At 39.4% G+C, this 23,362-nt stretch overlaps 1 protein-coding gene across 1 annotated transcript in view; it reads right to left on the reverse strand.

Annotated features, from left to right (window-relative positions):
• The window catches only part of gabrb2a (gamma-aminobutyric acid type A receptor subunit beta2a), a 50,383-nt gene that overhangs the window by 8,936 nt on the left and 18,085 nt on the right, over positions 1–23,362 (reverse strand). Inside the window, exons 5-6 of the mRNA XM_037675335.1 lie at positions 6,054–6,136; positions 1,343–1,480 (exon numbers count right to left, since the gene is read on the reverse strand). Coding sequence (XP_037531263.1) covers positions 1,343–1,480; positions 6,054–6,136 — 221 coding nt within the window. The remainder of the gene's footprint in view (positions 1–1,342; positions 1,481–6,053; positions 6,137–23,362) is intronic.

The raw sequence follows: 23,362 nt of genomic DNA on the forward strand, positions 1-23,362 counted from the left end.
ATAGATAGATAGATAGATAGATAGATAGATAGATAGATAGATAGATAAAAAAGACACCGGAAATAATAAAAAAAAAAGAAGCAGAATACACAAATTTGAAAAAGACAGTATGCACATGCACTAGGTGGTAGGGAGTACTACATATATATTCAATTCAATTCAAAAATACTTTATCCCAGAGGGAAATTAAATGTTGTTGTAACTCTTCATCCTGGTTTCATTTAATAGTTGTTCTAGATGCTGATGGAAGGATCTCTTGTAGAGGTCTGTCTTACAGCAGATCTGAAGAAGCCTCTGACTGAAAGACACTCTGGTGTTGTATGACAGTCTGATGAAGAGGATGCTGACGGTTGTCTTTAATGTTCTTCATTTTATGAAGAAACCCTCTTTGTACAATCATCTCCAAAGGAACTGAGCCAGCCTTTTTTATGAGCTTGTTGAGCTTTTTTAAGTCACTTGCTCTGGTGCTGCTACCCCAGCAGATGATGGCAGAAGAGATAATGCTCTCTACAACAGACTTATAGATGATATGCAGCATATTGCTGCAAACACTGAAGGACTTCAGCTTCACCAAGAAGCAGTCTTCTCTACCACCCCCACTTCTTCTCCCATGATGGAAATAGTGTTGGACTTGCTCCTGTTTCTCCTGATATCTACAATAATCTTCTTAGTTTTATTCACATTCAAGATGAGATGATTGTTTCCACACCATGCCACAAAGCGGTTCACTAGTCCCCTGCATATGTACATGTAAATATACATACATACACATACATAAGTGTCCGGGGTGCCACATATTCACAAGGCTTTCTTTTTACTGTATGGGGATTGTTGAACAGTCTGATGGCCTGAGGGACAAGACTTCCTGAATCTGTCCATGGAGCAGGCTGGGACAGCAGTCTACCACTGAAGGAGCTCCTCTGCTTCATGATGGTGCCATGCAGAGGATGGTCAACATTGTCCATGATGGATAGCAGCTTACTGAGGGCCCTTTTCTCTGCCACCGATGTATGGGACTCCAGCTCGGAGTCTTGGACCTTCTGAAGTCCACTACCACGTTGGCTAAACCTCAGTCATTTTACATAAACATAATGGTTTTGGTACTAGCTGAGAGTCATCCCCACATATTCAGAGCAATAACAGGTTGCACGAGATCTTGCAACGTCGCATGAGATTGGGATAACATTATTTTCAAAGTTTCAACAAAGCAACCATATCTCTCATTTTTTCACATATAAAAATGACAGTTTTTATCCTAATGGCATAGCATCCTAAACAGATAAAAAGCTGAAACTCCAAGATGAACGGACAGGAGGAGGAAATTGGCATCTGTGTTCTGTACCTGTTGAGAAGACGACGTTCTTGGAGATGAGCTTGTAGTCGACGATAGAGAACTGTGGAAGCTCTATTCTGTCGACCCCGGACACAGCGCCGTCCCCACCTCTCCAGTAAAACTCGATGTCATCAGTGGTGTATCCATCTGCAGCAGAGACAGCCAGAAGACTCAAAGAAACCTTATCCTTATTCAATATTGAACTGTAACACATTGTGGCATACAGCAGACACATTAAATGGAAGCGGTTTTGTTTTCTGTTGCCCCGATCAATATAAAAGTACTCACTACTTTTGAGAAGGCTCAGGGAACACAGCTGAGCAAGACGTTTGAACTCAAAACTAAAGCCTTTATCCAACATTTTTCAGTCAGGTCATCTGGACAGTTTCTTTTTTTGTGTTGAAATGTTTCACCTTCCATCCAGAAGGCTTCATCAGTCAAGGAAACACACAAAACAAAACTGGTTCTTTCCCCAACAGCTTACTCCAAAGTGGAACAAACCAATTATGTTGGTGCTAAGATGGTCTCTTTGGCATGCCCCCTTCTCCAGTGCCAGCCCTCTTCCTCGTTGAAAGGCATGTCAAACTAGTTCAAAACCAACAAAATCCATCCATGCTCAATAATCCAGGTATACAATGCACCATTTTTCAGTCAGGTCATCAGTCAGTATCTTTTTTTGTGTTGAAAAAAGCCTTTATGTTTCTCGGGATAAATGTGTGGCATTTCATCTTTCTAAAACTTTTCAGCCACTTTCTGCATAAAGTGCCTACAGTCCAGAAGAAATGTTATTTTTTTAAAGAGGTGTTGCAAACCACTGCTAGTGCAAACTTCATATTAATGTTTTAATATTATAAAGTGCGATGATGCCTAACAAGCTGGGGAATTTCGAGCTGACGGGAAGTGCTTGCTGGAATCTTAAAGCAGTAGTTCAGATCATTTGAAGTGGGATTCTGTGGAAACGTGAACAAAGAATTTCTTACTTGGTGCTGATACCAATTTGAACAATTTCAATTTGGAGAATCAGACTCAAATTCTGACTAGATTGTTAATGATGAGAGGCTAGTCTGAGCCAAAGTGGATTGCTGTTGTCTCAAATTAAAATAAATAAATGTAAACAATATTTTATTAACCTTTATATCATTATCAACTTTGAAAAACATGGTTACCGAGACAGAAACATTATGATAGTCCAGCCTGGAAATGATCCATGATGTTCTGTAAGTGCTACATAGCTACATGTAGCTACACGTGGCTAACAGTTAAATAATTAAACTTAAGGACTTTTTTTGATACAAATGTAATTGCTGCTGGGGTGGCACGGTGGCATAGCTGGAAGAGCTGCTGCTTCTCAGCAAGAAGGTCAGTGGATCAAATCCCGGCCCGAGGCCTATTCTGGGAAGAGTTTGTATGTTCTTTCCGTGCATGCATGGGTTTTCTACAGGTACACCAGTTTCCTCCCACAGACCAAAAACATGCATGTTCGGCTGATTGGTAACTCTAAATTGTCCCTAGGTGTGAGTGAGAGAGTGAATGGTTGTTTGTCTCGTTTGTCTCTATGTGTCCTTGTGATGGACTGGAGACCTGTCCAGGGTGTCCCCCATCTCTCACACAGTGACTGCTGAATATGGGCACGAGTGACCCCCGCGACTCAGAAAGGCAGAAGCGGGTAAAGATAATGGATGGATGGATGGATGGATGTTATTTGCTGCTGTATGTTAAGGCGCTGACATTCAGTGTAAATTTAGTCACAGCACTCATGTTGAATTGATGTTGGCTGGACAGGCGACCTTCTTCACCCACAGGTGTTTTTTCACAGCAGGCATTGATTTGTCAGAGCAGGAGACGCACAGATGTTGCAGGAGCATCCACACACAGCACCACAGTTATTTATATCCATTATATTTTTGGCGAGTGGAGACAGTTCTTCTCATCCTCAGCATTTCAATGCATTGTTGACATCGTGCTGATCTGCACACGACAAATGAACCAAACCTGAACCTTGGAACATTCACACCATAGTGATCCTGTTTTTCTTTATTCTTTGTGTTTCATTTATACCGTTTGAACATGTAACTACTTCTGCACATTCGATGCTTTGAAAGGATTAAAATGTCAACAAATCTTTCAGCCTTTTTTTTTTTTTTTTGCTTTTGTAATTTTCATACTTTTAAGTTTGTTTAACATTTAGGGGAAACACATCCCCCCAAAAAATCATTAAAATCTTTCAAAAACTGTGTTCTTTTGAAATCTTCAACATGTGTTTTTGTCTTCTTACGCTACTTTTAACTAGCATTTTGACATTTTTAGCTACTTTTAGCTAGTATTGTGCTACTTTTGGTGAGCATTTTGCAAATTTCACCTATTAGTAAGTGTTTGATACTTTCAGAAAGCAATTTTTTTAGATAATGTTATACTAATTTTAGATGACAATTTACTGTCTTTAACTTTTAGCTAGTATTTTGCTACTTTTAACTTGTATTTTTCTACTTCTTTTCAGCATTTTGCTGCTTTTACTCTTTAGCTAGCATTTTGCTGCCTCTATTTAGACTTTTGCTCTTTTTAAATAGTGTTTTACTTCTTTTAGTTTTAAGCTATTGTTCTGATTCTTAGCTCTAACAACTCAATTTAGCTTTATTGTTTAGCACTAAGCAAAATGCCTGCAGTAATGTAAAAATAGTCAATACAGTGAGACACATACATGGTTTTTGTTCAACAAAGAAGAAGTCGCTCCTCCCAGCAGCTGGGTCCTGCAGCTTGTGGACAGCATTACTCCAACAGAAGTAAATTATGCATCTACTGAGGTTTGCATTTGGCACTCTGTGTTCACAGCAGTCGGACGCTGTACGTGGGATAGACTCAGAACAAACCACAGTGCGTGAGCTTGCTGGTGAGTTATTAATCCTTTTCAGGGAACAAAAACATATTAGTTTATTTGCAATAAAAGTATAACTTGTTGTTTTACTTTTCTGTTTTGTTAAGAAGTAGCAGTATTATAGTTATACCTATTCACAGGCTGAATTAAAAAAAACAAAAAAACTCAGTGAAATCTGTGAATCTGCAGAAACAGTAAGCGCTCCCTCCTGCCTCGTGAAAGTCGGCATTTCTCCCCAATTAGTGCATCACGCTGCTGTTTTGATGTCAGCCATTACAGAGCAGGATAAGAAGCCGAGGCGAGAATAACTTTTTGGTAGGACTCTTGTACAGTTCATAGCTTGCACAAAAATTGCTAGAAAGTTATTTTTATCATTATTATTTCCCACAACCAAAGGTGATAGTGTTTTCAAGAAGGCTGCCACAGCAAAGTAACAATAAAAAACACACAAATGGCTATAACTCAGACAGTTTACAGATATTGAGCTACAATCTGGTGTGGTAGTAGTTGAGAGTGATCCCCAGCACATATTCTGAGCAATAACAGGTTGCACGAGATCTTGCAGTATTGCACAAGAAACATAGCTCATGATGTCATTTAGAAGGTTTGACCCAAACGGCTATAACTCTGATATTTTTCATCATAAAACAATTTTATTGTGATAGTCTGGCGTGAAAGGTGGCGGGCGATGTGCGTTCCTTTAATGAAAGTTAGGCCTTAAATTACATCCCCACGCTCTGCTGTATGACATGTGAGCAAAGAAGCACATACATGTGTCAGAATGTATTTGCATGCGTGAAATGGATGTTTAGTAAGAGAGAGGAGGAAATTAATTATTGCTCAAGCTCAGCATGTGAGACCAGAGGCCTGAGCTGCTGCAGCAAGCTGCTGATGTATCCGGGGAGCTTAATTTTAAGATGTGTGTCTGTTAAAAATGCATCAAGTTTATCAAGGGAAGTGAGAGTTCTCTGGGCTCATTAGTCTGAATAAAATAGCACGCTCAGCCATGAAGTGGTTCCAACATTAAAACCAGTGCCAGTTAATCCATATGAGAGCAGATCCTGCCTGGTGATCAAAACTAGAGTTGTGTGTGTTGGTGTGTGTTTTGTAAGGCAGCCTGAGAGAGGATGGGTGGGGGGACAGCAAATGAGTGATGAGGAGTGAGATAAAAAGGCTGGGAGGGGAGAAAAAGGGGATAAGTCTTTGCGAAGAAAAGGAGATGAGAACCGGAAAGAGAGATGGAGAGCATAATGGGAGAGGAGCAATGAGGGGCGGTTCTGACCCGTTCTGTTTTTTTGTGCTGCTTGGTGCTGCTGGCAATAATGTGATCAAACCCGGAAAGATTGAGCCCTACACCACATCCCAGCCCTATAATCCCTCTCTCCGGGGACCCAGATAAAACACGACCTCCGTCATTCTCCCCCATGTTCTCCTTGCACTTCCTCCACTCGAGAGCGCCAGATCACGCACACTTACAAACTCCACGTGAAATCAGCTCTTTGTGCCCTACAAACACGAGGAGGCAGTTTTGGGAGGAGAGCGGTACATAACGTTGACTATCAGCACATCCCTGAAACACCGGACCTAATCAGGCTCCTCTGCGCCTTGGGAAGCCACTGCAGTTGGAGTTGAATTAATTAGGCTGGCTGTTATCAGTCACTGAGCCATTAGTGATGTTCTTCTCCTCGATGCATATCTCATCAGCCTTTCTCAGCATTTAGCATCCAGGTTTTATCAACCTACGGACTGCTTCGGTGCCACTGGGACGGCAGAGCTGCATGTGTATATGTGGGATCTGTCCAACTCATGTGGGTGTGAGAGATGGTTGTCATGGGCAACGGTACTTACAGCTTTCTATCTCCAACGTGCAGTTTTGCTCATCTAGAGGGTAGCGGCGCAGGTCCATCATGCAGGCTGCAGTTGTGGTGATCCTATGAACAAAAAGGGAAAATTGTAAAAAAAATAAATGTATTTATATTAAGGATTCATCAGAGAACTGATTCACACAGATAAATATTATCAGTAACAAGTGACAAAATTAACATACAATGATATTATGCAATTTGTTTACATACAATGATATTATGCAATTCGTTTACAGTTATCACCCACAGCTGCAGATGTTGCACATCTGTCCATGTGTTCATGTGTCATGAAGCAGTACATCTCCCTAACAAATGTAGCTGAAACATGCAGAAAGTAACAATCTGAAGGACACTTGCTACAGCGGATTAAATTTAGAAGTCAATACAGTTTAATTTAAGATGGCTGCCACAGATAAATGACTTTGTCAATTTTTAATGAGCTAAAATTTATCATGGTAGTAGCTGAGAGTCACTGTCAACACAAACCTGACATCTCGTAATGTTGTATGTGGTGTGCTTAAAGTTATCTTTAAATTTTGGTGATCTTTGTCCAAAACTCTGAATTCCTTCAAAGAATTAAACAATTTAGCTTTTTAAATAAATCCCAATTTTTTTTTTTTAATTACTCTTTCCTGGGGACAACAAAAATACAATAAAATCCTTATATCAGAACGTCAACTTCAACTAAAATTCAGGATTGGAATAAATGGCAGAGATGTAACAAAACTGATGAACTTCTACCCAGAAATCCAACAATGATTGTGTATTCTTGCACTATACATATATATATATATATATATATATATATATACATTTTTTTTTTTTCTCTCCAATTAAATTTCCTAGTGTTAATTCCTTTTGATTTCATCTGGAAGAGAAAGTTTGTGTCCGCTCTGTTGGCCCCTCCGGTACGTGCAGCAGTGTGTTGTTGGGCTGTGCGGTTGAATCAGAAGCAGCACATACTGTGTTTAGTGAGAGCAGGAGGCCCAGTGGAGCAGAGAGTAGAGACTTTTGTAGCGCAGGTGCTTTGCCTTCTGTGATCAACACATTACGTACTGAACATTTGTTATTCAGTCATATGAAAGACAAAGTCTGCTTCTGTTGCTAGCTAGTTCACCACAAGAATTGCCTTCCTTAAGTCACAACTCCACAGTTAAAATTATGTATGTTACACGTTACATGTTTTTTTACTTAGTTAAAAAAAATTAACCCTCAGCGAAGAGATACAGATAAAGCAAATAATCTAAACAGCGGTGTAGCTCAAAAAGCCCAAATCCAGGCTAAAATTACTGTTAACCAATTAGAGAAATTGCCTTTTCTGCGAAAATGCAGTGTGAATGCGTATTGCTAATGAACGTGCTGAAAAACAGCTGAAGTTAGCAAAAAAACATGCTTAATCGAAGGTGAAAGGGAAGAACAAATCTAAGTTAGCAGATGAAAACAAAAAACATATTTGCTGAATTTGTTTTAAATACGAATAACCAAGCACAAACATTAGTAAATTAGCTCTAAAAGCTGAAGTTAGAAAAAAATAGCTGAAAGGTAGCTGAAAAGGTAGAAATAAGCTTAAATTATCAGAAGGAAGTGCAGAAATCACATAAGTGCCCAATTGGGCTGAAAGAAACAGAAATAAGCACAAAAAGTGGAAATTATCTGAAAAAAACTGAAATGGGCAACAACAACAAAAAAGAAAACAGTTGAAAAGTAGCTAAAAAAGCTGAAAGAAGCTTCAATTACCAGAAGGAAGTTGAGAGAGCAGATTTTTGCTGAATTAGGCTGACAAAAGATAGCAAGTGCAAAAAATTTGGAATTAGCTGAAAAAGCTCAAACAAGCGAAACAGCCAAATTGTAGCTTAAATAGCAGAAAAAACTGAAACTTGTAGAAATAAGCATAACAAGTTGAAATTAGCAGAAATAAGTTAGAAGAAGCACAAAAAATGTTGTAGTTAGCAGAAATAATCTAAAAGGATCACAAACAGCAGAAAATGAGCTGAAAGTAGCTAAAAATAGTTTAAAGTTGCACAAGGAAGCTGAAAGAAGCTGAACCAGAACAAAATGTGAAAAGAGCAAGAAAAGGTAAACAGATCTAAAGATATGAAGGATGTAAAATGAGCTGAATTCATTTCCTATGAGAAAAAAAAACATGGCAGAAAAGGCTAAATATTTCAAAAATGGTACCATAACTTTGGGTCATGGTACCCTTCTCCTGAACAAGCTGAACGTTTTAATATGATTTGTTGAAATAGCTCAAAAATTGTGGAACGAGAAAGATGCCGAAAAACATACGGATGAAAAGTGGATAGTGTGAATGCTTCATAAGCGTTCACACAATTAAACACTTTTAACCCAGTTAACAAGAATTGGCTAATATGCATTAGCTAATGTAGCTAAAGTGAAAAGACTCCAAGGACAAACATTTTGTTTGACTCAAGTTGTGAGTTCATTTCAGCTCAGAAATCTGCAGTAATCTTGTGACAATTGTCATGAATAAATCATTTTAATTTACATTTTTTTTTTGTATTAAAAAAAAATCAAGAGGTAAAAATTAAAACAGGCTAAAGATACGGCAAGTGCTGAGGTGCATATCACATCTGGGTTCCAGCTGAGTTCTTTTACAAAAGTAGAAAAGTGTTAGCTAAGGTTTTGCCAATCTTTCAGCAAAACTTATTTTTGTAACTCAATAATTTAAACTACTTTTAAAATCAACTAGAACTAGATTAAATACAACAGTATAATACTTTGTCCACACAGTAAGTACAGGGTTGCAGAGCAGGTATTGCAACTTTTAAGTCATTTTATCCAAGTACCTATAGTAGTAAATGTTTACCTGTTGTTGTTTTGTCTGGTGCGTAAATTACATTTATTATGAAGCATTAAAATAATACAGCTCACTGTTTATCAAAAAAGCTCTTATTTGCTTGCAGATATCACACTATCTTGTGTTTACTAAATTCAGCTTTGTTACAAGTCTAAATGTCAATGATTTAAATCCTTAAGTAGGTTTTGAGCATCAAGTGTTCTCAGAAGAGTCATAAAGTACAAAACTGTGCACACAATTAAGTCTGCAAAAGCACAGAAGCATAATAAAAATCTGTTATCTTTTAGCAACTTGATGATGATGTCATAATAATAAAAACATAAGAGCCTGTTTATTAATAGGCAAAAGAACATTGTTCATTTAAAACATTGTATTCATGAACTTCTAGAATAATTTATAGAAATATTAGCATCCTTAAAATGACACTCGTAATTTACTGATTGCTAAATATATTTATTTATTTTTATGATAATCTCAGAAAGGTCACCATTGTTATTTAAGCGTATGCTGGAAACTGCAAGAGATACTTGGAGTATTTAAATAGGACACTGAGATGACTTCAAACAAAAAACAAAGCAGGGTTCAATTCTTGGTCAAACGACTCGACATCCGACAGGTTTGCTCACGGCGTCACACTTCCCGTTAGACTTGACAAGATGGCCAGAGCTGAGACGGGCTGGCATCTGGCCGTGCCAAGCCCCGAAGGCTGTCTGAGAAACTGGACCCACGGTTTAATTACACAAACTAAATATAGCAAACTAAGACATGTAAGTCAAGCAGATGGATTTAAAACATGATAGCATCACACAACCAGTCATAATAGTAGCTGCAGCCTCTGGGAAAATGTTTTCGAAGGGATTAAAAATACTGTTGAATTAACTGCAGGTTTCACTTCTCAGGGGGCGGCTATTGTCACTTTACCGATGAGATGACAGATTTAAGAACAGGTGGTATGTGAGTCACACTGTGGATCATTGAACAACAATAAAACGGTAAAAACAGAGTTAACAAAGACAACTCAAGCGCGCACTCCCTGTCCCGCGCACTGTCTGCAGCCGACATCATGGAGGAGAAAAGATGGCGTCCAAAGAGGGCAACAGCTCACAGTCGACAAAACAAGCCCAACTGGATCTGTGTCACAAATTATTTGTAATCCTTTTACAGCAAATGAATAGAATTGATAATCAATGTTAATTTCAGTCAACAATAATATAAAACAGCTAGATGACATATAAAGAAAACATATTGTTTAGAAGTAATCATGATCTAAACTAGATCTGAAGTCAGTCAATAACACACAGAACTCAGAAATTACATATAAAGGGTGATGCATAACATTATTGAAATAATGTATATTTATTTGTTATAATTATTCTGTTCTGTAGTTGACAGTTAGAAAATGATACTTTTAAAGGATGAAACTTGTCTCCATTGATATTGACTAACCATCTTCTCAACAGGTCAAGTTTGTGTAACCTTAAAATAGTAAAATATCTATTATTTTATACTGTGGAGATATTACATAAATTGGACAAAAGATTGTACAATTTAATAATTAGTGCTAAGCTGTAGCATGATTCATTGTCCTGTATAACAATATATGCCACACAAGCTAATATCTACAAGCCAATTCAATCGTTAACAGTTATTACATCAGCTTTAAATGTTTATTTTAATTTTAAACGGTTACATTATTAGCTTCAGTCATGATCGGATCACATTCACATTGAGGATGATCAAATCTGCTGACTTGTGAAATGAGACGTGTTTACCTGTTTCTCTTGGGTTGGAACAACCGTAGCACACAGCTTTGTGGAATTTTTACATTTCTGCATACATTAGATAGCTCGTATGTATTCTGATATTAAACTAATAATATAATTGATCATTTTTACAATCTTCACATAATCAGCTATTACTGTTGGCTATTTTATCAATATCTACAACAATGCTAAGTCTAGACGCTCTCTGGATATGGCCAAACAGTGCATCACGTCACATCAGTGCTCTCTAGTTGTCTTATTTAACTCTATGGATAAAAATGATTTTATTAAAAAAGCAGAGGGTTGGGTTTCTTGGAAGAAATTGGATGGTTTAACTTCACCCCTTCCTGCTGCCTCTAGATTCAGAAAGTTGTGACCCTTTCAGATTATCTCGACTCTGCCCTATACAGTTCGAAACTGAAGAAGTGCTGTCCGTGAATGATCCGGATGGTTTGAACGTCTCTTTACAACCGAGCTGCAGACAGTAAAGAGTCGCGACTAGTTTTGTTGCTTCCTCCTCATAATTTCTTCATGTTTTCCTTTTCAAATGCAGAGGCTAACGTTTCTCCTTCGCTATCTCACTGAGACCAAGAACAGGCAACGAGGAGAAGTACAGCAGCTCAGCAGCTCAGGAGGTGAGGGTGTGTGTGTGTGTGTGGGGGGGGGGGATTTACCACTTGGTAAAACATGTGGTAAGGCCCTGATGATGTACTTCATCACAAACGACATACGTCACGGTCATTAAAAATTGAATGTCTCTATTGAACAGCTGTGAAGCTAACAAATCCAGGTCCAGTTCCCTTCACCGATCCGTATCATACATTGAGTGGTCCCGCCCACTCCCAGCTCTGTTCTTAGAAGAGTGAGAGTGTTTCCTTCACAAGAAATAACAATTATTTAAAAACCTCCCAATCTCTGCATTCATTTTTAATTTACTTTTATATATATATATATCTAATACAACATTAAAATGACAACACCGTGGTAGAATGAGGAGGTGGAGACATTTCCTTGATTTGACTGACAACAGAATTCAGATGGATCAACTAGGCCATGGCATTTTTTGAAGTGATGGTAGAGAATGATGAGTAATTTGTGACTTTATTTATTTTATATTTATTTGGCGTTTCAAGCAGCTTGCTATGATGACCCGCCTATGTGGAGGCAACTCAATTCTATGCGAAACTACTGGGACCACATTCAACTGAATCGGTTCAAATTAAGGTGAAGCGAGTCATGCTGAGACTGGACAATGTAAAAACTGCATTTGATGCTGAAACTGGTCCTTTCTCCTTGTGGTTGCAAGAAAAAAAAAGTCACCATCATGTCAAAGTTATCGTTAAAGTTATATGTCTTTCCTAGGGGTAAAACAGTGCATAGTCTAGCCTGTTTTACCGTACTGTGCAGAACGTTTGTGTGTGTACCTAAATTTAACTCTTAAGCCCAGTTTATACTACTATGGACATTTTCCTAACTTGATTTTTTTTTCTCCATCCACACATTCTAACAAAAAAGCTCATGATACATCGCTGGATGGCGACGATGTCCACAATATCAACAAATATCAAAATACAGAGAAAGAACAAGCATATTTTGTGTCTGGCTAAAGATTCTCCACAAAGGTTTTTAATTTTACAGTTTGCACTTTAAACATTTCAGCACACGATCAAGGTATGACAGCAACAAGATCATGGTGAAGCAGAGCAAACACTGAATAAAACCCAGCGAAACAGATCAGTAACGACAGTGGTGCTTGAAAGTTTGTGAACTCTTTAGAATTTCTACATAAATATGACCTAAAACATCATCAGATTTTCACACAAGTCCTAAAAGTAGAAAAAGTGAACCCAGTTGAACAAATGAGACAAAAATATTATACTTGGTCATTTATTTATTGAGGGAAATTATCCAATGTTACAATTTTGTAAGTGGCAAAAATATGTGAACCTTTGCTTTCAGTATCTGCTGTGACCTCCATGTGCAGCAATAACTGGAACTAAATGTTTCCAGTTGTTCCAGTTGTCAACTGTTGATCAGTCCTGCACACCAGCTTGGAGGAATTTTAGCCCATTCTTCTTTACAGAACAGCTTCAACTCTGGGTTGAAGCTGGACCTTCAACGGGTCCTTCCACAACATTTGGATTAGATTAAGGTCAGGACTTTGACTTGGCCATTCCAAAACATGAACTTTATTCTTCTTTAACATTCTTTGGTCGAACGACTTGTGTGCTGAGGGTCATTATTTCGCTGCATGACACACCTTCTCTTCAGATTCAGTTCATGGACAGATCAATAATGGCAAGCCGTCCTGGCCCAAATGCAGCAACACAGGCCCAAATCATGATACTACCCCCACCATGTTTCAAAGATGGGATAAGGTTCTAAGCAGGAATGCAGAGTTTTCCTTTCTCCAAACATAAAACTTTTAAGTTAAACTAAAAAGTTCTATTTTGGTCTCATCCGTCCACCAAACATTCTTCCATCAGCCTTCTGGCTTGTCCACATGATCTTTAGCAAACTGCAGATGAGCGTCAATGTTCTTTTTGGAGAGCAGTAACTTCCTTCTTGCAACCCTGCCATGCACACCATTGTTGTTCAAGTTCTCCTGATGGTGGACTCATGAACATGAACATTAGTCAATGTGGGAGAGGCCTTCAGTTTCTTAGAAGTTACCCTGGGGTCCTTTGTGACCTCGCTGACTATTAAACACGTTGCTCTTGTCGTGATCTTTGTTGGTCCACCACTCCTGGGGAGGGTAACAATGGTTTTGAATTTCCTCCATTTGTACACAATCTGTCTGACTGTGGATTGGTGGAGTCCAAACCCTTTACAGATGTTTTTAATCTTTTCCAACCTGATGAGCATCAACAACTCTTTTTCTGAGGTCCTCAGAAATATTCTTTGTTCCTGCCATGATCCACGTACACAAACAGGTTGTGAAGAGCAGACTTTAATAGATCCTGTTCTTTAAATCAAACAGGGTGTCCACTCAAACCTGATCATCATCCCATTGATTGAAAACACCTAACTCTAATTTCACCTTCAAATTAACAGCTAATCCTAGAGATTCACATACTTTTACCACTCACGAATATGTAATATTGGATCCTTATCCTCAATAAACAAATGACCAAGTTTAATATTTTTGTCTCATTTGTTAAACTGGGTTCTCTTTATCTACTTTTACGACTTGTCTGATCATGTTTTAGGTCATTTATGCAGAAATGTAGAAAATTCTAAAAGCTTCACAAACTTTCAGTTCAAGTGGGTAAAATCAGGGCCTCACATTTTCTGAAATGTAGCAAAGGAAGAGGCACTAAAACAAGATACATTTGAGCCACACCAAACAGTTATCTACAAGGACAATTGAAGAAAAGAAAAGCCACATGCTGGTGCTATGCATAGGTGGCTCAACATGGAAATTCATCACCCATTCAAAAAGCTTTCACTAGAATATAAACATTACTGGTACGAGGTAAATAGTAGACTAGAACACAAGGTCATCGGCTAACAGTTGAGACGAGGCCAAAGCAAAATGAACGACAAAAGAGCTGACACATGACCGTGCTCCACTCTCAACAACTCAGGTTCAAACAGTCAGTGAAAGCAACAGACCGCTGCTTTGTATGTCTACATTTTAGCCAGCAACATCTTTTTATTTCATCATTCAGTTCTTCTGCCATCGATCTTAGAAATGATAGATTCAGGATGGTAACTGCATGCTACAACCGCAAATGAGTGGAAAATCGAAAGCCACGTTCCGCAAACTCGCTTGATTTATGAACACATGCGCACACATCTGGCAGAGCAACTTCAGGAGACGTTTGGATGAAAATTTGAACTAATATTCAACACTAAAATATGCTTGTGTAAAAATATTGGTACCACTTTACAAAAAGGTTCCCCTAATAGATAGCTATAAATAGTTTATAGATTAATTCCTCTATAAGCATGTTATAAATCATTAACAACTGCTTATTATACATTAATTAAGAGTGACAGAGACACAACTGAGCAGTTTCTGGGCAAACAGTGAGCCAAATCTGTTCACCTATATATTTCATCTAGCGTTGTTATATTAAACATTTCAGACTGTTACTACTTTGTGAGCACAATAAGTATTTGTAAACCTAATTCTTTAGCATATTGTACATTATCACTGCATTATAAGTACAACTAATATTATATCCTAAAACAATTAGGTTTACAAATGCTTGTTGTGCTTACATGGTAGTAATTTAGTCTGAAATGGGGACATTTAGTCTGAATTGGGGGAGTGGTGGCGGAGAGGTTATAGAAGATGGGCCTGTAATCAGAAAGTTGTAGGTTCAACTCCCGATAGCGTCAACATCAAAATGTGGGTGGAAAAGTGAAACACCCACACTTGCCTTCACCTGCCCCACTCTGGTCATCTGAGCAAGGCCCTTAATCTCCACCATCTGCTCCCAAAAAACAAGTCTCTCTTGGAAATGTTCTCATGACTCAAAGAAACTACCTGTATAAATAAAGTGTTAAAAAAAAATTTAAAAAAAGAAAAATTTAATATAACAATTCTAGATGAAATATATAGGTGAAGAGATTTAGCTCACTATTTGCCAAGAAACTGGTCAGTTTTGTCTCTGTCACCCTTAATTAATGCACAATAAACAGTTATTAATGATTTAGAAAGTGTTTATAGGGGAATTAACATATCTATAAACTATTTATTAACTATCTATAAGGGGAGCCTTATTATAAAGTGGTATTAAAATATCTTCCTTCTGATGTATACAAAATGTACACACCCTGACTTCTAAATCAAAATACCAACTCAAACATGATTGTTGTGTACTCTTGCACCACTGTTGAGAAGCTGGATGTGACTCCCACTCAATAAAAAGTATTATATGTTTAGACTTTTACTTTACGACATATAAAAACCTTCATAAAATGTAAATATTTAAAGATAAAATTTAATTGTGCTTGTATTCAACGGGGGATACAACTTTAGTTTTGGTTCGGGTCGGTTTACTGCACTACCATGTGACTGTGGCTGGATGAGTGCTAGGTTTTGACAATAAAAAGTAAGCATGAAACCTTTTTAAATGAAATGTACAGCTCCAGTGGGCCAAAGCGGAAGGTTTGGGACTATTTTTCCAGAAGTGGAGGCTCACAGTTCCCTCATATTCTCTGTCGTTTCTTGCTCTCTGGGCTCTTATGTAAGAGCCAGTTAGCAAGGCTATGGTGCACTGGGGGATTTATGCAGGACATTCATTTCTGTGCTAGTTTAGCCCTTTTATATAGGTGCAAACATACTGCAGTGCAAACAAGAGAAGTGCTCATCACTCGTGATCAGCAGCACTAGTAAATCTTCACAGTGAAAACACCGGGGAAATGCAGAAATGAGGCCAAAATGGCAGGGGTAAAAATACCAGCCTATTTATAGCCCATCGACATCATCGGCAGAAGTCTCAAAGCTTTTGCGTCTGAGGCGACTTCTACATCCCGTGGCCATGCTAGTGTGTTCAACAATTAATGAAAAGGCTGATAATGAGCGAGGAGGAGAAGCAGATGAGGATTTCTCTGCAGGAATCCCTCCCTGTTGTTGCCTCTCCTCCTCCTCGTCTTTGCACTGCAGCAAAAGTCTGCAATGATCATGAAGCGCAGGCTCGTTTGCTCTTCGTCAACGTCAGGGCTGGATCCTCTTCCTCACATCCCAAACCTGCTGGCAGGGAGGCCGTGCTCTCACAGATCATGCAATTCAAATACGCTACATTTGCTCTGCGTCAGAGCTAATAGGACACGGGGTTCTAAAAATGTCTGGTTTCCTGTGCGTGTTCTCGGCTCGGTTTGTCGGCATGCGTGTGTGTGTGTGTGCGCGCGTGTGTGTGTGTTTGAGGAACCCGCCCGAGGCAGCCTGTGCACCTTTATTCCAAATGACCTTGTTTACGGACACAACACAACCACCACAAATTCCCAGACAGAATCTCATTTCGAGGGAGCATCGCAGCAGAAAATGAATGCAGAAAGATTTTCTTCTTCTTCTTTTTGGCAGGATGTAAACCTGTGCAGCCTGCGCTGACCTTTTATCACCCAGGCAAAGGCATTAAATTATACTTCTAGAAGGTAAATGAGATTAGAGAGGCTTCCTCCATTTTGGATAGGGAGCCCATGTTGAGAAGAAGACAGGACAGTCTCCTGCTGTTCAGCTATCTGTGCTAAATTTGGAAAACAAATGTGTTGCATTGAGAGTAAAAAGACATTGTGTGTCTGTGCATGTTTAATCGAAGGAGAGCTTTCTTCATTTCAGATTAAAGCCACGTTCAAACACAGAGGACATATGACCGATCACTGAAGGTAATATTGACAGAGACATGGCAGCTTTCTCCTCCTGGCCATGGGATATGATCTATTGAGCTGCAGAGTGGAATACTCTTCGCCTGACAAAAGACGGCATCAGACTCACAGCGCGAGGATGCGTCCTCTCACAAAAGGAGATGCAGCGTTCGTAAGAAGAGAAGGGCAGGGAGGAGGGAGAATCCGAAATAATTTCTCTGTTTTGAATGAAGCCTGACCTTCACGTCTTTGTTTTTCTCTTCAGCTGTCTCGCTCTACTTAGGATTGAAGTTTTCTCTTCGTTTCAGCGTGAAGCACAAGTGCTTAAAGGAGTTTGTGTTGTTTATTTCCTGTTATGTGTTCACGCGCATGTGTGTGTTTGTTCTCTCGCAGCCTGTGCAGTATCTGTGTTATTGGCTTAGCCTTTTCAGGGGCTGGGTAATTAGATCAGACTGCCTCTCCCCGAGAGTCAAGCCGAGCTCTAAAGTGACAGTCGGGAGCACTGTTTGTAATTTTCTGCTCCTCTTGGTAATTGAAGACCGGGATTTGGCAGGACTGGGATCCACTATACGTCCAGAGAATATGAAGTAAACAACACCTTCGCCCTTCCTCCTCCGCACGTACCCCAAAAATAACACTCGCCCACGCACATACACCCACCCGTGAACACGCGTAGATCCCGCACACACATGCTCACAGCTAATATCCGATGCCTCCTGCAAACTAACAACCATCTAATGTACTGGTGTTCCCCGGGTACAGTGTTACAATTAGTTCAGCACAAATCCACGTTCACCTTTGAGGCCTGCAACAATCGTTTTCATGGTTATTATGAAGGCAAAGTAGTTATGCCAGAGAATGTCTTGTACATCACTGATAGTGTGTGTATGTCAAATGTGTTACACTATATATACATTTAACTATATATACTTTGTATATATATTTAATGTTTTATATATATATAAAAAATTAAAGTTCTTGTAATATTTTACCTGCTGATACTTTACAGTATACTTTACATTTTCCTCTGTACCTGCACTCTCATTGCTATTTTTAAAATGAGGTTCTGACAACAACAGTTGTAAGTTAGCGATAATTAAAAATTTTAATGCTATTTATTCAGTGATTTATTTGACAGTTGCATTGTGTTTCTGTTTAGCTTATTATTAGATTCACTGTTTAAATTTGGGGGGCTGTGGCAGCTCAGTGGTCAGCGCTGTGGTCTCGTAAACCTGAGGCTGCAGGTACGAACGCAGGTTGGGTCCAGAAGGGCGACCGACGTAAAACAATGACCAAGCCTTTCAGGTGAATTCGCTCGCAGCAGCGACTCATGCAAAGGGAAGCAGACATACTAAAGCAACAAGGAGGGTTTCTTTTTTCAAAAACAGATTTACAGTGTATAAATTTAGCAAAAATTCATTTAGTGTAGACAAAGAACAATCCTCGCTGTAAAATTCAAAATGTATTCTGTCCTACAATGTAATCCTATTTTTTACAATTACATTCTGGCAGTCTCAGCTGTTTGCACCCGTAAAAAGAAACAATTGGCAGTATAAATGTAATGAAATCATCAAGAATCTCTAGACGGCTGTATTCTAAGTAGATTTGAGCGAATGTGGCCAAATTAAAAAAATGTATGGATTTTAGGGCAGCAGACACAAATATGTTGCGTTAGACACTCTGCATTAGTAAAGCTGAAGTTTTGACTGAAACAACATGTGCCTCTGTGTGTGTTTGCACACTTTACTAAATTGTCTAGATATTGTGAACTTTACTGACAAACTACATTATACACAGTACTTAAACTGAGCTGCATGTTTCTGAGTAAATGGCTGCTGAGATAATGAGACATCAGGAATAACTTTTTTCAACCCAAAACAACTCTGCAGGGGTTATGCTACAGATTAATTTTACTTCTCTTCACTGCTGCTTTTTGCTCAAAGAGAACAATAAATATCTTACTTGTTGTATATAGCTTATTGAATAGCATTAATGTGAAGAAACAGAGTTTAATTTAGGTTAGATTTTCAGGCTAATGACTGGTTTGAGTCATAGAAGCTCATAAATGTGATGGAGTTTTATGAGAATTCTGTTTTAAACTTTTACACCGTCGTCATTTTTACATTGAATTGTTATTCAGACAGCAATATTATATTCCAGTCAGAAATCCCCCAGGTTGCACTGGAAATGCTGCAGTTGCTTCTGCTGTTATTTGTTCTCGTAATATATATTTTTTCTTTCGGCTGCTCCCTTCTTCAGGGGTCGCCACGGTGAACTAACTCGCACGAAGACTTAGCAATTGTTTTTACACCGGATGCTTTTCCTGACACAACCACAGACCACTGAGCTACCACAGCCCTCTGTGTGGAGCAGAGAGCTGCCATCTAGGGTGCCCAGGGGAGCAGAAGGTGGGGATTAGGGCCTTGCTCAAGTCAAGTCAACTTTATTTATAAAGCACATTTACACAGCAGCTGACTCAAAGACCCAGAGTGGGGCAAATGAGGGTGGAGGCAGGTGAGGGTGTTTCAACTTTCCCACCCACATTTTTTAATGTTGTCGTTCCGGAGAGTCGAGCCAGCGACTTTCTGATCACCTTCTCTAACCTCTGCGCCACCACTTTACCTTTTCATTCTCGTAAATACCAGTACTCAGGAGTTTATCATAATAAATAACTGTAACCTGAATTTGATGGCTATTTAAAGCGTTACAAAATGCTTTTTTTTAACCCGAACTTGTGACATTTTGATGTTTGGAGCTGTTTTAAGAGCAGCATGCTAACCGTTAGCTCGTCAGACTGATCATCAGATTCATGCTCTGTTTAGTTCTGCAAGCTGAGATCATTAAATGTTACAAACAAGAAGTAAAATATTAATTGTTCATGACCTTTCCACAGAATCCCACTCCCCAAAAAATCAGAACTGCTGCTTTAAATTTTAACAGCAACTTCCTTTTCCAATGCTGAGTCTGCTCTCAGTTATCATCTCCTCCATATTCACTAAGACAAGCCTGCGTGTCTCTCCAGGTACGCGTCAGCGAGCTTCGAGCAGACATCTGCCTGTGCTGACTTTGTGCCAGCATCAAATAAAACCTGGACCAAACCCGCAAACCAAATAATGGAGGAGCCAGGAGGAGACGGCACAGACAAGGACAACGTAACCAGCCACGTCTCTGTGCTGCATGCACGCCTTCCATTTTCACATCGCATCCACAACTCACCGAGCCTGCGCCACTTTGGGGCTGTTCTGCAGAAAGATGCGTTGGGCTTACATAACTGAGGGAGCGTGTTATAAATTACATTTCTCCACAGCTCAGACAAATGCAGTGATGAATAATCTGGTGCAGTGCAGATACTTTAATTTTTCAGGCAGTCTTTGCGCAAGAAGGGCATCTGAGTCTAGAAAGAGAATGACTAAACACACACAGAGTCGATGACAGACCCGAGCAGGCAGCAGCACCGTGATGGACGGGTTGTGTTCGGCTGTGCAAGCAAACCCACAGCACAAATACACACTGAGTGTTTGTATTGAGCAGCTACATTATTGATTATAAATGATCAATTATGGATGACAGCCTCCTCACAGGCATCACAGTCCAGCACCAAGAAAGAGACGAGCTGAACCGCTGCGTACAATCAGCCTCAGTTCAGCTGTTTGCAACACCCTGCTTCATTATTGACAAAAACCGATCAGTTATTGAGTTTGACGATGGTCAGCGGATTCAAAAAGCTACAATATATGGACGTGCATTCCAGTGTGAAGTTTACTTTTACCAGCATTACTCTAATAAAAACACAGGAAGTTTAAGATGAGCCATCAGATGGACAAACAGATTGTAACTGAGACACCACCACAGCCAGTAAACGGGAACATGACTCAGTAACATAAGTCAGGTCTTGAGAGGTGGGGTTCTGTGCACATTTTATAAACAGTTCATATCTTACCTGTTATAGATAGCTATTTCAATGGCTTCAGTTTGGATTAAAAACTATTAGTTTTGACCTGAGGAGATGGTGGTTTGCTCAAGAGGTCAAGACCAATGTGGATTCTTAAAACAACTTAAATCTAAAAGATTAACAGCATTTTATGCAAATGTCACTTTATAACAGTTTGTAGTGCTACTTTTGCATTGCAGCAGTCCCTCGCTACTTCACGGTTTGACTTACGCGGAGAAGCTCTTTTGCGGTTTTTCAACGATTGTCAACTTTAATGTTACTCACGTGATTGGGACGATACGGGATAAAAAGCTAATGAAAAAAATACTTTGGACAGACGCTGCCATTTTGTAGTTTTCTTTCATTTAGCCTACACTGTACGCCCAGTCAAAAGAACTATACTACCCAGAAGCCAACAGTGCTTCCGGCTGCTGCTTTCTGCTGAAATGGAGGGAAAGTTTTGCAACACAAATGTATGCTATCTATTAAGCTCACAGAACTGGCAGAAAAGTTGCAACTAAGCCCTGAAGCTTCCTCGCGATAAGTGAAAAACCATGAAGTAGGAATAATAGTACAAGTAGTAAGTAGTAGTTTATTTTATAAATATATATTTTATTTATTTTTCTTCTTTAGCTGCTCCCTTTTTCAGGGGCTGCACAGCGAACCAAGTCACACGAAGACTTAGTGATTATTTTTACTCCGGATGCCCTTCCTGACAACCATAGACCTCTGTGTGGAGCAGAGAGCTACTATCTAGGACACCCGGAGGAGCAGATGGTGGGGGTTAAGGGCCTTTCTCAAGGGTCCAGAGTGGGACGAATGAGGGTGGGGGCAGGTGTGGGTGCTTCACCTACCCCACCCACATTTTTGATGTTGTCGGTACCGAGGCTTGAACCGGCGATCTTCCGATCACAGGCCCACCTTCTCTAACCTCTGCGCCACAATATACAGTACATAAAGGTGTTTTAAACCCTTCCCACACTCTTGCAATATTCTAAACAATGTTTCTAAACTCTAAATGCTCTAAAAGAGCACAGAATGTCATAAAATCCGCTCTCTGCCTCTGGCTGCTCTCTGCCGTTTTCCAGCGCTCTCGGACACACCCACTTTGCTACTGCAGAGCGGTCACACTATAACATGCTGCAGGGGGGAGCTTCTCCTGCAGCTGTGGGCTGCACACAGGTGCAGCAGGTGCTAAATATTTTTTAATAATTTATTTTAAATAAAAATTCCATGCCGATTGTGCGGCTCATCCATTAATCAGCCAGTTGTGTGTCATGTCCAATCTTATTTTGAAAAACCACGATAGAGCGAGTCGGCGAAAAACAAACCACAAAGTAACGAGGGACTACTGTAAATACTAAAATAAATATAGCATTCCTACTTCGCGTTTTTTCATCTATTGCAGGGTCTGTGTGTTTATGTGTGTCTGTGTGTAGAACTACATCCTCGTGATAATCAAGGGACTACTGTATATAGTTATTTCCAACACAAACAGCAGCAGCTAGCTGTAACACTTCCTGTAGGGATGTCACATGTCTGCTGAAAAAGCTGTGTAAAGTGAATCTGTCTGGGTTTTAAAGGTTTATAAAATACGGCGTTCATCATAATAAACTGGCATGAATCTTCTTTGAGTTGGAGACGTTGTAACTTTGCTCTTGGCTCTGCTTGTTCCAGCTGCTGATTGGTTGATTTTCATTTAGTGCACAAAATACTATTAATAGCAGAGCCGAGGGATAACACATAAATGCATATCAAACATTTGTTTCCAATGCGATCCCAGGTGTTAGCTCGTCAATCTGGGCAGAATCCATCTTTATTGCTTCAAGCTGATGACGACAAAGAGCTATCTACAACAGGTGTGATAATAATTGTTCATAATCGTTCCACAGAACCCCACTTTAAACACGTATGAACTAATGCTCTATAAAAAACCCTCGCAGTCACAACTCTCACGTGTCTTCAACACAAAACTCAAAACATTTTTCACTAAAAACAATGTTTTTGTTACATCAGATAAAATCAGCATAAAGGTTAAGTTTGATTTATTGACATCTTCCTGTCAGTATGTGTGAGCAGCTACACCACACTCATTTTCCATATTTAGAGACTAAAACTCTCTTAGAAACCATTTTTCTTCGAACCACCCCCCAAATAAAATCCCACTTATTCCTCATGGGGGTAGCAAATTATTTATGCTGCCTTTGTGGAAAGAATCTTCAATTAAAATCTTGTTGCTGGAGTCTGGTCCGCATGAAATCCCTCGCCTGTTCTGGTGTTTTCATTCGTGTTGAGCATCACAGAATGAAACACCTGGGATGAGTCTATTAATCCCAAACACCTGAGAAGTGTTCGCTCACACAATCTCAGAAGGCTGACGTCGAGACGTCACTGTGGATAAAATCTTCTTTTTCACCTACATTTATACACACAGACAGAGCACTCGCACCAGAGTGTGTGTAAAT

Source organism: Nematolebias whitei, chromosome 4, assembly GCF_014905685.2.
Source record: "Nematolebias whitei isolate Nwh7 chromosome 4, NemWhi1, whole genome shotgun sequence".
NCBI lineage: Eukaryota > Metazoa > Chordata > Actinopteri > Cyprinodontiformes > Rivulidae > Nematolebias > Nematolebias whitei.